General features: G+C 37.5%; 1 protein-coding gene across 3 annotated transcripts in view; it reads right to left on the reverse strand.

Annotated features, from left to right (window-relative positions):
* The window catches only part of LOC124784021 (inositol polyphosphate 5-phosphatase OCRL), a 95583-nt gene that overhangs the window by 60239 nt on the left and 20371 nt on the right, over positions 1 to 14973 (reverse strand). For all 3 annotated transcript variants that reach the window (XM_047254066.1, XM_047254067.1, XM_047254068.1), the window contains one exon: positions 12166 to 12344. In XM_047254066.1, coding sequence (XP_047110022.1) covers positions 12166 to 12344 — 179 coding nt within the window. The remainder of the gene's footprint in view (positions 1 to 12165; positions 12345 to 14973) is intronic.

Genomic DNA, 14973 nt, shown 5'->3' on the forward strand with positions numbered 1-14973 from the left:
GAAGTTTATCAGTTGCAAAGAATGTGCAATGATGGAAGACGTATTAGTAGGTGCGGAAGAATTCCGCACACATACGAAAATACGTGTTTATAATTTTAACCTCTAGTACATAATCAACACCGATCAAACGGATAGTCAGTATCAACCAACTTACATTAGATACCTATTGGAGAAATGCACGAGAACCATTCTCATGCACAGAAAAGATTTAAAAAAGATAAGTACACACTAACTGTGTCAGGGAACGTGATCCCGTACGATTTTTTATGTATTCAGCAACTGTTGGGAAAATTTGGTCCAAATATTCAGAAAAGAGTGGATGAATTAACCCTCAAATTTAAAAACTTAATTGTGTCCTGCACGAAATGAGGGAAGTTCATGAAACTGGTGTATGAAGACTTTTTAAGATCTGTGATTCTTCCATACATGGGACAGGAAAAGTTTCTATGCATCATTGATACATGGGGAGGGCAGACTGATCTGACCGTATATGATCACATCTTCGTGGATGAGAGGAAATCGTGCACTTGCACCATAAAAGTTATCCCACCAAAGTTAACTCCACTTTGCCAGCCATGTGACATATATTTTTACCGACAGGTTAAAATTGTCATGAAGGAAATTCAGAATGCTCCAGATTTGTTTGAAGACCACCAGAGCAATCACATCCAGCGACGATTCCATAAAACTACTCATCAATTTTGCATCAATTCAGGGCACCTGGTTTTTCGAATATGAAATGGATGAAACAGAAACTTCTTTGAATGTAAATGAACAATGTTTTCCGGTATCACTCTTAAAAAACCCCGTGCGCCTGCAAGACAGTAGCTATTATTAAATTGGCTAAGTGCTGTAAAACATTGTGTTTCGGTTACTTTTATGACAAATATCATCCGGAATTCTGTTGTGGCATAGCAAGCAATGCAGGCGATAGCAAGTACGATTTTGTAATAATGATGTGAATATTAAATTACTACAGCAAAATTGGATATTTCTTAATAATTTCGTTGTGCCCAACAAGGATGTGCAAAGTTTGTATAAAATACAAAGTACGAATTGAAACGATGTTGGGAGTGATTTACATCTACCACAGTGCTTTCAAAACTCTGCAGGACTACAAATTTTTAGAGTTGTAGGCACAGAGTACCACAAACAAAACTGATACGCCTCATGTATTGGTTAATTATCTCTTGTCAAAGTGCTTGTGAAGTGGCAACAGTCTCAGAAAATTGGTTGCACTGCATTTTATCAGAAAGTTGGGTGCACTATGTGTTTGTGCATCAGTTGTTGTGAAAAGCTTGTATTGTTAATTTCTTACAGAAATAGGACAGCGCTCAAATAGTTTAAATCATACCTAACTGGAAGAGTGCAGAAATTTTAAATAAGCAGTTCACATAATATGAAAAAACTGGTGATTTCTCAAACTGGGGAACAATCGAGAATGTGGTGCCACAAAGGTTCGGTCTTGGGTCCTCTGCTGTTCTTAATATATATTAATGACTTGCCATTCTACATTCACGAAGATGCAAAGCTGGTACTTTTTGCCGATGATACAAGTATAGCTATCACAGCCAATGGACAAGAATTAACTGATGAAATTGTAAATGATGTTTTTCAGAAAATCATTAGTGGTTCTCTGCAAATGGGCTCTCAATTAACTTTGACAAAACACAGTATATACAGTTCCACGCAGTAAATGGAATGACACCATTAATAAATATGGACTTCGATCAGAAATTGGTAGCTAAGGTAGAATATTCAAAATTTCTAGATGTATGCATTGACGAGGGGTTGAAATGGAAAAAACACACTGAAGATCTGCTGAAACGTTTGAGTTCAGCTACTTATGCTATTAGGGTCATTGCAAATTTTTGCGATATACATCTCAGTAAATTAGCATGCCACACCTATTTTCATTCTCTGCTTTTGTATGGCATCATGTTCTGGGGTAACTCATCATTGAGTAAAAGAGTGTTCATTGCACAAAAGCGTGTAATCACAATAATTGCTGGAACTCATCCAAGATCATCCTGCAGACACTTATTTAAAGAGCTGTAGCCTCACAGTAATAGCAGTGTACATGGCTACAACACTAGAAGAAATGATGATCTTCACTACTCAAGGTCAAATCTAACTTTGGCTCAGAAGGGGTAAATTATGCTGCCACAAAAGTCTTTGGTCACTAACCTAATAGCATCAAAAGTCTGACAGATAGCCATATAGCATTTAAAAGGAAATTAAAAGAATTTCTGAATGGCAACTCCTTCTACTCATTAGATGAATTTTCAGATATAGTAAGTGGGTAATTTCCCCACCCCAGGTCATGTAATTTTTGTGTAATGTAATATCTTGTATAGACACCTTTTATTAACCTGACACGTTCCACATCATTACGAAGTGTCGTATTCATGATCTATGGAACGAGTACTAATAAAAAAAGGGGAGCAATTTGCATTAGAACAGATATTTTTTATTGTAGAGTGTTACATAAAGGCACGCTCAATCGATGAGTGTAAAGAAATGTTTCAAGCAAAGTATCCTGGTAGGAAACTCCCCATGGTCAGCACATTTGAGATCTGTACATGAAATGGTGGTCTATAGGAACCATTCAGTATGTGCAGAGTAACATGCGCCTACAGTGACGACCCCTGAAATTATAGGCAGACTTCGCATGGACATTACCAGAAGTCTCCCCCAAGTCAGTAAGGAAGTTATTGCAGAAGGTAGGTGTAGCTCGTACATCATTTCATTGTGTACTAAAAGAAATAAAATTAAAACCTGTGGTGTGAGTATGGTGCGGAAGTTGAAATTTGAGGATCAGGAAAAAAGAGTTGATTATTGTGACTGGCAGTTACTTGAACCCCTTGCTTACTTCATGTAAGATGAGGCCTTGTTTCATTTATCAGATTATGTAATCTCCCATAATTACAGATCCTGATCACAGGACAAACCCACATATTCTGCATGAAGAACCTCTCCACTCAGAAAAGGTGTGCATTGTCTGGGATGTGCACTACTGACCCCATATTTTTCAATTACACCTTAAACAGTGCCAGAGATCTTTGACTCTTTCTATGCACAATTAATAGATGTAGAGACGCCGATCGAGCAACCACTCACATATCCAACCAAAGTATGGTACAGATCATCAACGTGATCACTGAAAACAGACTTATCAGTAGAAGTCTCCGGCCTCTAAGGTCACCGGACTTAACATCTTGTGAAATTCACGCCTGCAGAGTTACAATGTGTTGCTGATAATGTCATCACACCAAGTCAGCAATGCCAGGATGGTCATAGTCACCACTTCCAGCATCTCTTATAAACAAGTGACTACATGAAACTTCCTGGCTGATTAAAACTGTATGCCAAACAGACTTGAACTCTGGACCTCTGCCTTTCACGGGTTGTGAGTTGTGTTTGGGTAGACCAGTTGGCAGACCACTTGCCTGTGAAAGGCAAAGGTCCTGAGTTCGAGTCATGGTCCGAACCTGCCAGGAAGTTTAATATCAACACACACTCCACTGCACAGTGAAAATTTCATTCTGGAAACATCCCCCAGGCTGTGGCTAAGCCATGTCTCCACAATATCCCTTCTGCCAGGGGTGTTAGTTCTGAAAGGTATGCAGAAGAGCTTCTGTGAAGCTTGGAAGATAGGAGACGAGATACTGGTGGAATTAAAGCTGTAAGGACAGATCGTGAGTCGTACTTGGGTGGCTCAGATGGTAGAGCACTTGCTCGCGAAAGGCAAAGGTCCTGAGTTTGAGTCTCAGTATGTCATACAGTTTTAATCTGCCAGAAAGTTTCATATCAGTGTGCACAATGCTGCAGAGTGAAAATTTCATTCTAGATGACTACATGTGTTTTTAATGTCACTATTATCTGTTCTTTACTAGTTAGTTCATTGTTACTTGAATCTTGGGCATGAGGCGTACTGGTTTTATACAAGACACCCTGTCTCTTTCTATTAGAAATACATTCAAGGGCAGCAATTCTTTTTGCAATTAAAGATTTTTTGACAAATCTACTTTTAGGCATTGTGTTATTACATTCCTTCTGAAGGTGTCACACCTGAAGACACCCAAGAGGATTGTAGTTTCTAAGCACTGTTTATGTATACAAATTTATATTTTGAAGTATTGTGTTAAAAACATATGTATAAAAAGGGGACAAGAATTAAATTAGTGTTGATGTGCACAAGAATAGTATTGCATGAAACAGACAAAGAGTACAGCTACATAATAAATCTGTTTGTACTGTGATTGCCCCATGCATCATGCTGGCACATTTAGCACACATCATTTCCAACTGCTTGGGCATGGACTTCATCAAACTAAATGGTACAGCAAGGGGTTAACAATCCCTGGGTGCTGTTAACTTTAAGTGTGAGCAACCTGCCCCTGGAGAAGGAACTAACAGTTCCAAAATCTAGGCTAAATTGTTCTATGCTTGTAAATCAAAAAGCAGTACTTATAGTTTCATACCCTGAGGGTAATAACTGGCTAAGCTTTCTGCCTCGCTATAATTTTATAGTTTTTCAAGTAAATTTTCCTTTTGATACAGACAAAACAGTTGGCACAACAGTGCCAACCATAGCTAAAACGGGTGCCAAAGATAAAATTATGCAAATACTGAGCATAAAATGAACAGAGCCGCTTGGGAAGCTGCAAATCCATAATGATTATGAACCACTACATAATTGAGGATGCAGTTTTTGGTTGTATTTTATTTATATTCCATATTACATCTTTGATATGTAAGTTTTATTATTTTACCAACTGTTACCTTCCATATGTGGAATTGAAACTCCCTGGAACTCCCTAATATAGGCTGAAGTCTTACACTTTTAGCATGTAACAATATTACGAAAAGGAAAGTTGCTACTCACCATATAGCGGAGATGCTGAATGGCAGATAGGCACAACAAAAGCTATCAGCTGGCCAATAAGGCCTTTGTAAAAAAAAAAAAAAAAAAAAAAAAAAAAAAAAAAAAAAAAAAAAAAAAACACACACACACACACACACACACACACACACACACACACACACACACAGAGAGAGAGAGAGAGAGAGAGAGAGAGAGAGAGAGAGAGAGAGAGAGAGAGTCTCAGTGGATTCAGTTGGTTGAGACTACAATCACGTGTATGAGGTTGTGTGTGTGTGTGTGTGTGTGTGTGTGTGTGTGTGTGTGTGTGTGTGTCCATTTTTGACAAATGCCTTATTGGCCGAAAACTTTATTTGTGACCGTCTTTTTGAATGCCTATCTGTGACTCAACATCACCACTACATGGAATTGTTACACCCCATCCTGGATTTTCCATAGTTTTTGCATGTCATACGATAAACAGACACACTTAACATTCAAAGCAGTTATTGATACACCTAGGCAGTTACTGCTAGACTCCCTGCCAAAATGTACGCGGAAGAATTATGTCCTAGATGCAAACTCATGAAATCCTGGAAGGTTTAAAGTTACTGTTGAGTATGACACCCACATCACATACTTATTCTTGTAACAAAAGATTAAGGACAATGAGGCAGTCTAACCTCAATGCCATGACCATTAATAGTATATTTAAAAAAGGTTTAATGAACAAAATTATATTACAAAATCGGTAGTCAATGGTCTCTAGGACCATGCCATTCGGTTCACTTTGCTAAATGTTAATACTGAACAACATAAAACATTACTAAATATGAACTGCAGATTATTTCAGGATTTTCCTTATTTTGATCCTACAATTGGTTCTCGGTAATTAACTTTCCAACACAGGTGGATAAAGACAGCTAGACCCTAATGCATATGGCTTTCTCTGATGAAGCTCAACATGTGTCAATAACTGTATAACCAATAACAAATGCTCTCTGTGTGTGACACACAGCTGGTTAAGATAAATAAGATAGTGTCTTAGAATAGTTAATGACTCCAGAACAAACATTTTTAAGAACAGTTTACATGAGATGCCTGGAACGAAATTTATAATGAACCAATTTAATCTATTCCATGATAAATTCATATCATTATTTGAAAATAGCTTTCTGCATAAGCTAATCAGAAAGGATATCAAACAGTCTTGTGAAAAGAACCATCTGTCACTAGAGAGACTTTCTTGTGGAAGGAAAAGGGGCATGTATCTCTTGATAAGGAAAAGTAGAGATCTTGCAGTAGCTGCACACTGCAAGAACTATCCAAAATCATGGAGAAAGTTACTAAAACCGAGGAACATGCACATTATGTCAGAAATAAGTAATTCTGAAAACAGACTTATAGCTACAGAAATTTAGTGAAATGAGAGACAGCACAACAACCTACACTACAGTATACCTTCACTATTGATTTAAATGGAACGAAATTAAGAAAATTCTGTGTTTACGAACATTATATGCTCTCTCAAAAATAAAAGCTCAGAGTACTGACGATTTGCTCCCCTACAGTAACCCTTGTCTTATCTGAAATATAATGCATCACTATGTATGTAAAACAATCCCAATATAAGAAAGGTGATAAAGATCAGCGGTGGCTGCTGGGGCATTCCACTGGTGGTGGTGGGAAGGGGTGGGGGGTGGGGGGAAGCTTAGTCTGGAACCATCGAATGTAATTCTGTCAATAATGCATATATTTAAATATTTAATAAGATATTATATCAAACAAAATGTACAAGGAAACAGAAATAAACACTTATTAAACAGTGCCCTTCTTATGTACAATAAGACTTTGATATGTTCCTGGAGAACATGATAGCAAGCATTTGTATAACACACACACACACACACACACACACACACACAGACAGAGAGAGTGCATGTCTGTATGAGAATGACAACAACAATACAATTCTTCAGGCTCACAGAGTATGTGCAATCACTTTTACGTGCCATTCTTAGGTAGGAGGTGTTAGGATGTACGGTTGCTTAAGGTACCACTGGAGATTAGGCCTCAACTAAAGCCTTAATGATACTGTCAACGTCAGCTAACAATTGCACTTTAACAGTTACTGAATGATTTGTGCACTCCACTTTGCTTTGAGTTATGCTTGTTGGTGTTTCCTTTTCTTATTTTGAAATGAATGCAGAGAGCAATCTTGTTCTGTCACAGGGTTCAAATACAACTCTCACAACACCAGATGGAATCTGTGATCGATATGTCCATTATTACATCGGTTCTGCCCTCCCAGGAGCACAGAACACGGATGTAGAATGCCACCCCTGTGAGAGATAGGCGTGTCTTATCCCCACACTCCGCTCGTCTCCCCTCAACTGCCAGAACTCCTAATTTATTTTATGTTCGTGGCTGACTGCTAGAAAAGTGTCCCCTACAACATGAGTGCCAGTATGAGCTTGTTAATTTGGATTTTGCAAAGCAAATTTAATCAAATTACCAACATTTAAAACTAAAATCATTGTACTCACCAAAAGCAGTAACTCCATGACTTTGGGAAGACAGTTTCAAGATAATTAGTAGGAATGGTATTGGAAATCCATTCGTCGCTCCTTCTTGTTGGCAAACAAATCTGTCACTCTCAAATTGAAATCCTCAATTTTACACATGAATGACTTTTCACAGGATAGCATCCCTAAGGCACTCAGTCATTCTTCTTTCATGGTGTTTTGTAGGAAAGTTTATTCAGTTTCTAATGTCAAGACAGTCGTCTTGATCAGCAGTTTCTAAACTCTAACAGTCTCACCGAATGTGTCACAAAGTTTCTGACACAGTTCCATTTCTTTCGCTGATTCTAGAGTGAAAGAAACTGAACTGTGCCATAAACAGTTCTCAATTCAGGCCTAGCATAGAAGACTTGAAGCTCACCCTTCAACTTTCTTTTTTCCAGAAATGTATGTGTGTCTAATTTCAGGGCATTCGTCTGCAAAATTTGTAATGTATTTGTCAAACTGATTTACATCAAATAAGTTGGCTATAATTAGGCGTCCAGTGAACTGGAAACGTAATTTTATTTCAGAAAGGGTGGCATCGCACACTTCCAAAGCATATCTTTTTTTTATGCCCATCAAGAATCCATGGTTTCTTGGCTGGTATCATTTTGTCATTTTCGAACTAATATTGTTAAGGATGGAGTCAATCTCTGATGTTCTGCATTACCGCTTCAAAGTTCTGGGTGTTTTGTTTTGCTCTGGTCAGTTCAGTTGTTTTCTTCTGAGGCTCATTAAAAAGTATGTCTGCACTCTCACTTGTTTCAATGACTTCCGTAACAGTAATAAAATTTTTCTTGTTTTCAAAAACATCTTGTGACACACACACACACACACACACACACACACACACACACACACACACACACACACACACGGGGCAAGCTTTTTTGAATACTGCTATGTGACACTTTTGATCTACGAGTCGAGTTAGAAAAGAAAGAAGAAATATCTAAATACCCGAAAGACGTGCAAAAGAGATGTGGGCTTTGTGATTAACAGAGGCTGCCGTAGACATATTAAGGTTGAACTGATACACATTTGGGTATTTGTTTTTAATTAATTTCTGAATCCCATTTGACTTGCCACTCAATGTTTACACCATCTTAACTCTCAGCTGTTAGTTTTGATTGGTCATCACCAACTAATTGTTAAATTTCTTTCAGAATACTCTCAGTTATAGTAGGAGCATTCTGACTTTCTGGATTTAAAAAGTTCGAAAGTCTTTCAACAGGGATTCCCTCAAAAACATAACACAAACCAACAACCAATTGAAACTCGCAAGACACATCTGTGGTTTCATCCTCGATTATTGCATATAATCGGCATGTTTTATTTCTTTATGATCTTCACCTTTGTACACTTTTAACATGCATTCTAAACAGTCTTAGAAATATCTCGAGATGAACTTTAAGGTCTTTATCCAGTTCCGTGCTGAACTGATTAGCTCACAAAAAATGCCCTTATTTTGAGAGGCATCGGATTCATCGTGGCCCCTGAGAGCCAGTTTCAAAGCACCACAGAACCAAATACAGTTTACAATTCAATTCATTCTACATGTTTGTTGTGGCTGTCAATTGTTTGTCTATATTGCGAATGTAATTTCTGCCGAATGTTGGTTTTCCCTAGAAATGAAAAGACTAAGCACATTATTCAAGTGACACTTTGACATTTTATGTTCTTTCATTTTCGACCATATATGCCCAACATCAGTTATTCCAGACTTACATCAATGAACATCTCCCCTCAAATAACATGCAAGAAAGAAAAACAACAGTGTTGCTTTGTTCACAGCCACAAATCCATTTGTTCTTTTGGTAAATTCCTGGATAGACCATACGGCATCGATTTTTTTTGTTTGCTGCTGCAGATTCAGATACGGGAGTTGCCTACCTAGTGTTTTTTTTTTTATCTGAAATTTTTCATTGTGAGTACTTTCGCTAAATGGCATTTTTAATAGCTCACTCATTTTGTTCATGTTTGCTATTTTCATAGTCAACTGAATTTTCCCTTACAGATAACGCTGTGCACACAGCCATATATGGTCAATTACCTGACCTCACATTGACTACAATGTGTTTGTACAGAATCTTATTACACAAACTTAATGAACATAAACAGAAATACTACACTGTTTGGAAAATAGATGCTAAACAGGTGGTGAATATGTTAGTTTTTCTGTTCTGTAGCAACAGGCCTGCTGTTGTGAAATATACCAATATTGAAATAATGTCTCAGTTTCAAAATCTTGGGGCACAATTATATTAAAATCATATATAGCTATTTGCACAATATTTAAGTGTATTATTTCTCTATTTGATTTAATAAAGCATTAATTTGTGTTTAGCATTGCATTAGCATTAATTTGCAGCCAGATTGTATACTGGATTACAAAAAATTTGTGCCCCGATGTATTCTAACATGATCGCGAGATGACAGATCGTGCTTCTGTTAGTTTTCTACTTTACTGCTCTCTGGTGGAAGGAACATAAAGAGTCAAACTAGCTGTGGCTCCATCTCCTCCATAAGAAGCATGTAGAAACAAATGGCCGAACCTTTTACACAGTGCTTACGATGGCAGAAGGTGCCAATTTAAGTTGGCTCCAAGCTTCAGAAAACTACAGTGAGAGCGCGCGTGCCAGAATGCACCTATTCAAATCAGATAACAGATACTTCAAAACAATGTTTTATGTGCAATTTGCATAGATTTCTCTTTCTTTCTTTATCATACAAGTGGTAACACGGCACAATGGCACTACCTCAGAAGCTGCCCCTGATAGAGTTGTTAGTAAACACCAATACATTTCACTACAGACATTTTTCAAAATTTTTGAGAAGGTGATGTACTCCACAATAGTATTTCAGCTGAGCAACAATAATAGCCTTACTGAACCACAATTTGGATTTCAGTGAATGCAATTTACATGTTCACTCACCAAATGTTACGAACGTTAAAGAACAACTGTCTACAGCATTTGTCTCTGTGAATCACACTATTCTCCTACATAATTGAAGTTTTATGGGATTGGAGGTATAGGCAACCAACGAATTACGTCATACCTAACCAAAAAAATTCAGAAAGTTTTACTCAGTAATTCAACCAATGCAATTAGGGGGCGTAACTCATGGAGAATTCATATACGGGGTTCCCAAGGCTGAATCTTAGATCCATTATTGTTCCACATACATGTAAATGCTCTTCTGTCTAATATACAACAAGCAGAATTATTTCTTTTTGCAGATGACACTAGTGCCATAAGCAATCCAAGAATACATAGAGCAACACAAGAAAAGGTAAACAATCTCCTCAAAAATTTTATTTATGTTTTTTTGTGGATGGTATCATCCTCAATTTTAAAAGACATAACATATACAGTCCTGCACATCTAGAGGTACTACTCCAGTGTTAAGTGTAACATATGGTTAGGAAATAGTAAATCGAGTGGAAACTTCACATTCTTAGGTGTCCATATTGTTAAAAATTGAACTGGAAGGTGCACATTTTGGAACTCCTAAAGCAACTTAGTTCAGCCACTTTTACAGTCAAAATCACTGCAAATCTTGGAGAGAGACAAATCAGTTAGCTGAAATATTTTGCATATTTTCATTTAGACCTAAGGTAACTCATCTTTACAAAAATTATCCAAAAATGTGCTCTAAGAATAATATGTGGTGCTCAGCCACAATCATCATGTAGACATCTCTTAAAGGAGTAGGACTGTAATGTGTAAAATGTGATGGGCAGGAACTACTAACTCACATCTGGCTTTGTAAATAATCGTCATGAAGGTATATGTAAAAAATAAATTGTGATATTAATATAAAAGGACTTATTTCACATCATTACAATTTATCAAACAAATGATCCATGGAACATGAAACTAAATAACTAACATGAACTGGAATAACGTATACAATGCTCATGGCATGAAAGAAAAAGAAAAAAAATCATTAATGAAGTCCTTCTCTTATTTGATTACTGGTTTCCCCCAATACTAACACAAATTACACCAAAGTCTACAAAGAAGCCACAGATTGCTCACAGAATAAAAGTATCTCGCGAAATGAAAAGGAAACAGTAACTCAGGAAACAGTAACTTGTAAGTCAAACAGCTCCGATGTTGATGTTATAGCTCATTGCAAGACATATTGCAAAATATTAAAGACAGTAATAATGAAATCAAAAGCAAATACATTACAAGAAAATCACTTCAGATAGGAAAGACAATATGGGATACAGTGCAGAAGAAGACTAGTAGAACCAAACATTTCACAACTATTACTGAAAAAATGTGGCTATCATGTTCAGTCAATGCTGGCACAGAACGTCTCAGTCCAGTCACTACAAGTAACTTCAGCAACATGACTATGATCCTCCTTACAGTGGTAGAAGTCCACCATAAAATCTTTAACATCAAAATATTCAAATGGTTATAGTAAAACATCAACAATGTTAATTAAAGAGAGTGCTTCTAGGTTTAGTAACATTAAGTTACCTGTGTAATGAGTAATTTATCAGTGCAACATTTCCTGAATGGCAGAAGTATGCTGAAGTTAAGGCTTTGTTTAAGAAAGGAGATAAAGAAATACTTCTGTCCAATTTAATTCTTTCTACCAAAGACAATCCCTATAAATTATATTCACAGAAACCTGTGTACAAGGATAAATTCTATTCGGTCTTACTGGTACAAGTGCATAAACAAAAGATTTCACATGAGGCAACAGAAAAATACTCACTCATGATCCTTAATCCCTTTAGGAGGCAGAAACCTTGTAAAACTCATTCTTTGGCAAATGTCATGATAATCCTGATTTCTTCTTTCATATTCCTCAACATGAGCTGCTAAGTGGGAATTCACAAAACAAATTGATGTACTGTGGAAGTCTAGTCGAACACCCACGCCACCTTTGTTTCCCTGAAAGAAAACACCACTATACAGCAGAAGTTACATGCAACCTTATAGCCATCTACTCTGCAAGAGCAAAAAATTATGGAAGACTGAGGTTTAACATCCCACCAACAAGATTAGATACTGAACACAAGCTCACACTGTAGAGATGAGAGACGATTGCTGGACACAAATTAGGACTACTACTATCCCAAACACGAGTTCCTCCATTAGTGCAATATAAGCTAGAAAAAGTTGTCATTTATTGTCTCAAAACTATCAAAGATACACCCTAAAAATGAGAGAATTTCAGAGGTCTTTCTCTGAAGCAGCAGGTTGTACATACATTAGAATGGTCCTGGGTAAAATTTCAAAAGTTCAGTTCATTTGCTTCCTTCATGAATCTCCAAAAACTAGAAGTGCTGAAGAGGTTTCCTTGTAGCATTGATATACATGAGTACAACTTTAAATACAGCAAGCTCCAATCCTTCCATCTGCTCTTCCTGCACTTCTACTAATAACTATAAGTTTTTGATTTTTTAACTTCCACCTAAAGCTAGTCAAACACAATGTGTATATGTAGAGTGTGCCTAATCTTAATATTATATTTGGACCGTATATTGGGTAATCATCATTCAGGTGCTAATTGTCAATATGCTGATTACAATAGTAAATTTAGACTTGCTGAAAACCAGGTTATTGGAAAATAATGGATTGAAAAATTTTTCTGAGCATGTAAGGAGGAATTTCAACTGAGACAATCCGTCATTTTAGAGACTTTCACACATACCATTAGACTGGAATGCAAGCTTTACAGCAACATGCTTTTATTTTTCTGAAACTAATTAACTTGTCAAACAATGGAAATTTGAGGTTGGGATGATAACTATGAAAAGGATAGATTGTTACTCACCATGAAGACAGCATTTTGAGATTTCGGTCAAAGCCTCCTTCATAAAAGAAAGGAAACCACTATTTCCAGCTTCTTTCTTTTCTAAAGAAGGCTTTGGCCAAAAGCTCAATATGCTAGTTTTTCGTTGTGTCTGTCTGCAACTTAACGTGTCATTTTTTATGGTGCATAACAACCTATCCTATTCATAATTGTTAGCTAAATCATCAGGTAATTAGTACTGAAGTTCACATTCACCTAAAACTACTGTAGCCTTTTGTGCCTTAATAAATATTTAATTCCAAAGTTTAACACTATACGTTTGTTGTCCGAAATTTCTGACCATATGACACCTTTCATTAATTAAGAATCTGCATATTTTACCGTAATTTCAAATATGAAAATTGCACTCAAACAGATAACTCTCAGTATAGGCAAATAAAATAGATTTGTGACTTCCTGTATTTTATTAACTCATCTACATATTCTGTAAAGTTCTTCTTGAAACAAAATTATTAAAAGGATAGTTGCTACTCACCATATAGCAGAGATGCTGAGTGACAGATAGGCCCAACAAAAAGACTGTTACAAAATGAGATTTCCGCCAACAACACTTTTGTCGAGGTGGTGGGAGGATGTACAGGACAGGTTTTGCATCTTCGTCTATTATAGCGATATGAGCCATGAGGCAAGGAGTTGGGAGCAGGGGTTGTGTAGGGATGGCCGAGGATATTTTGTAGGTCCAGTGGGCAGCAGAATACTACTGCAGGAGGGGTGGGAAGGATAGTGGGTAGGACATTTTCCATTTCAGGGCTCGACAAGAGATAGTCGAAACCCTGACAAAGAATGTAATTCAGTTGCTCCAGTCCTGGGTAGCACAGAGTCACAAGAAGGGAATGCTCCTCTGCGGCCGGACAGTGGGACTTTGGGAAATAGTTGATGACCGTAAAGATAAACGCATGAGAAATCTTGTGGTTTTGTACAAGGTTAGGAGGGTAATTACAGTCTGCAAAGGCCTCAGTGAAACCCTCAGCATATTTCAAGAGGGACTGCTTGTCACTGCATATGCGACGGCCATGGGTGGCTAGGCTGTATGGAAGGGACTTCTTGGTATGGAATGGGTGGCAGCTGTCAAAATGGAGGTATTGCTGGTGGTTGGTAGGTTTGACATGGACAGAGGTACCGATGAAGCCATCTTTGAGATGGAAGTGAACATTGAGGAAGGTGGCTTGTTGGATTGAGGAGGACCAGTTCACAAAGATGTCATCATCCACTCCCAAATTCATTTGAGCAGGACTTCTTAAAGACCTTCCTCCTCCTCCTCCTCCCAGTCCTTACAATGGAAACACGTTTTTGCCACCAACAATTTTTTCCCGAAAATAAGTTCATATAAACAGGCCGACAGCGCTGCTCTGAAATAAAATGGGAAAAATCTAGTGTGTTCACAAAAACCAATTTTCAATCTTGCAGGGAGGCTTGAATGGAAAAAAAGATTCAAAACAATTTAAATCACTTTGTGATATCATTGGTATTTTATAGGTGGAAACGGAATTAAAAGTTTCCACCAAACACCAACAGTATCATGAGGAATCTGGCAGAACCAATGAAGCATGCCAGTTGAGCCATGCCTCCAGCAGCTCTGGACTACAAGTGTCCTCTGCTGCTGCTATATAGGGTAGCTGACGGCAGCTGCTCAACCCACTTGCACTCAGAGCCATTTTGTCATGTGGCACTATGCAGACATTGCCTAGTCACAGAACACTATAG

This window comes from Schistocerca piceifrons, chromosome 1 (assembly GCF_021461385.2).
Source record: "Schistocerca piceifrons isolate TAMUIC-IGC-003096 chromosome 1, iqSchPice1.1, whole genome shotgun sequence".
Lineage (NCBI taxonomy): Eukaryota > Metazoa > Arthropoda > Insecta > Orthoptera > Acrididae > Schistocerca > Schistocerca piceifrons.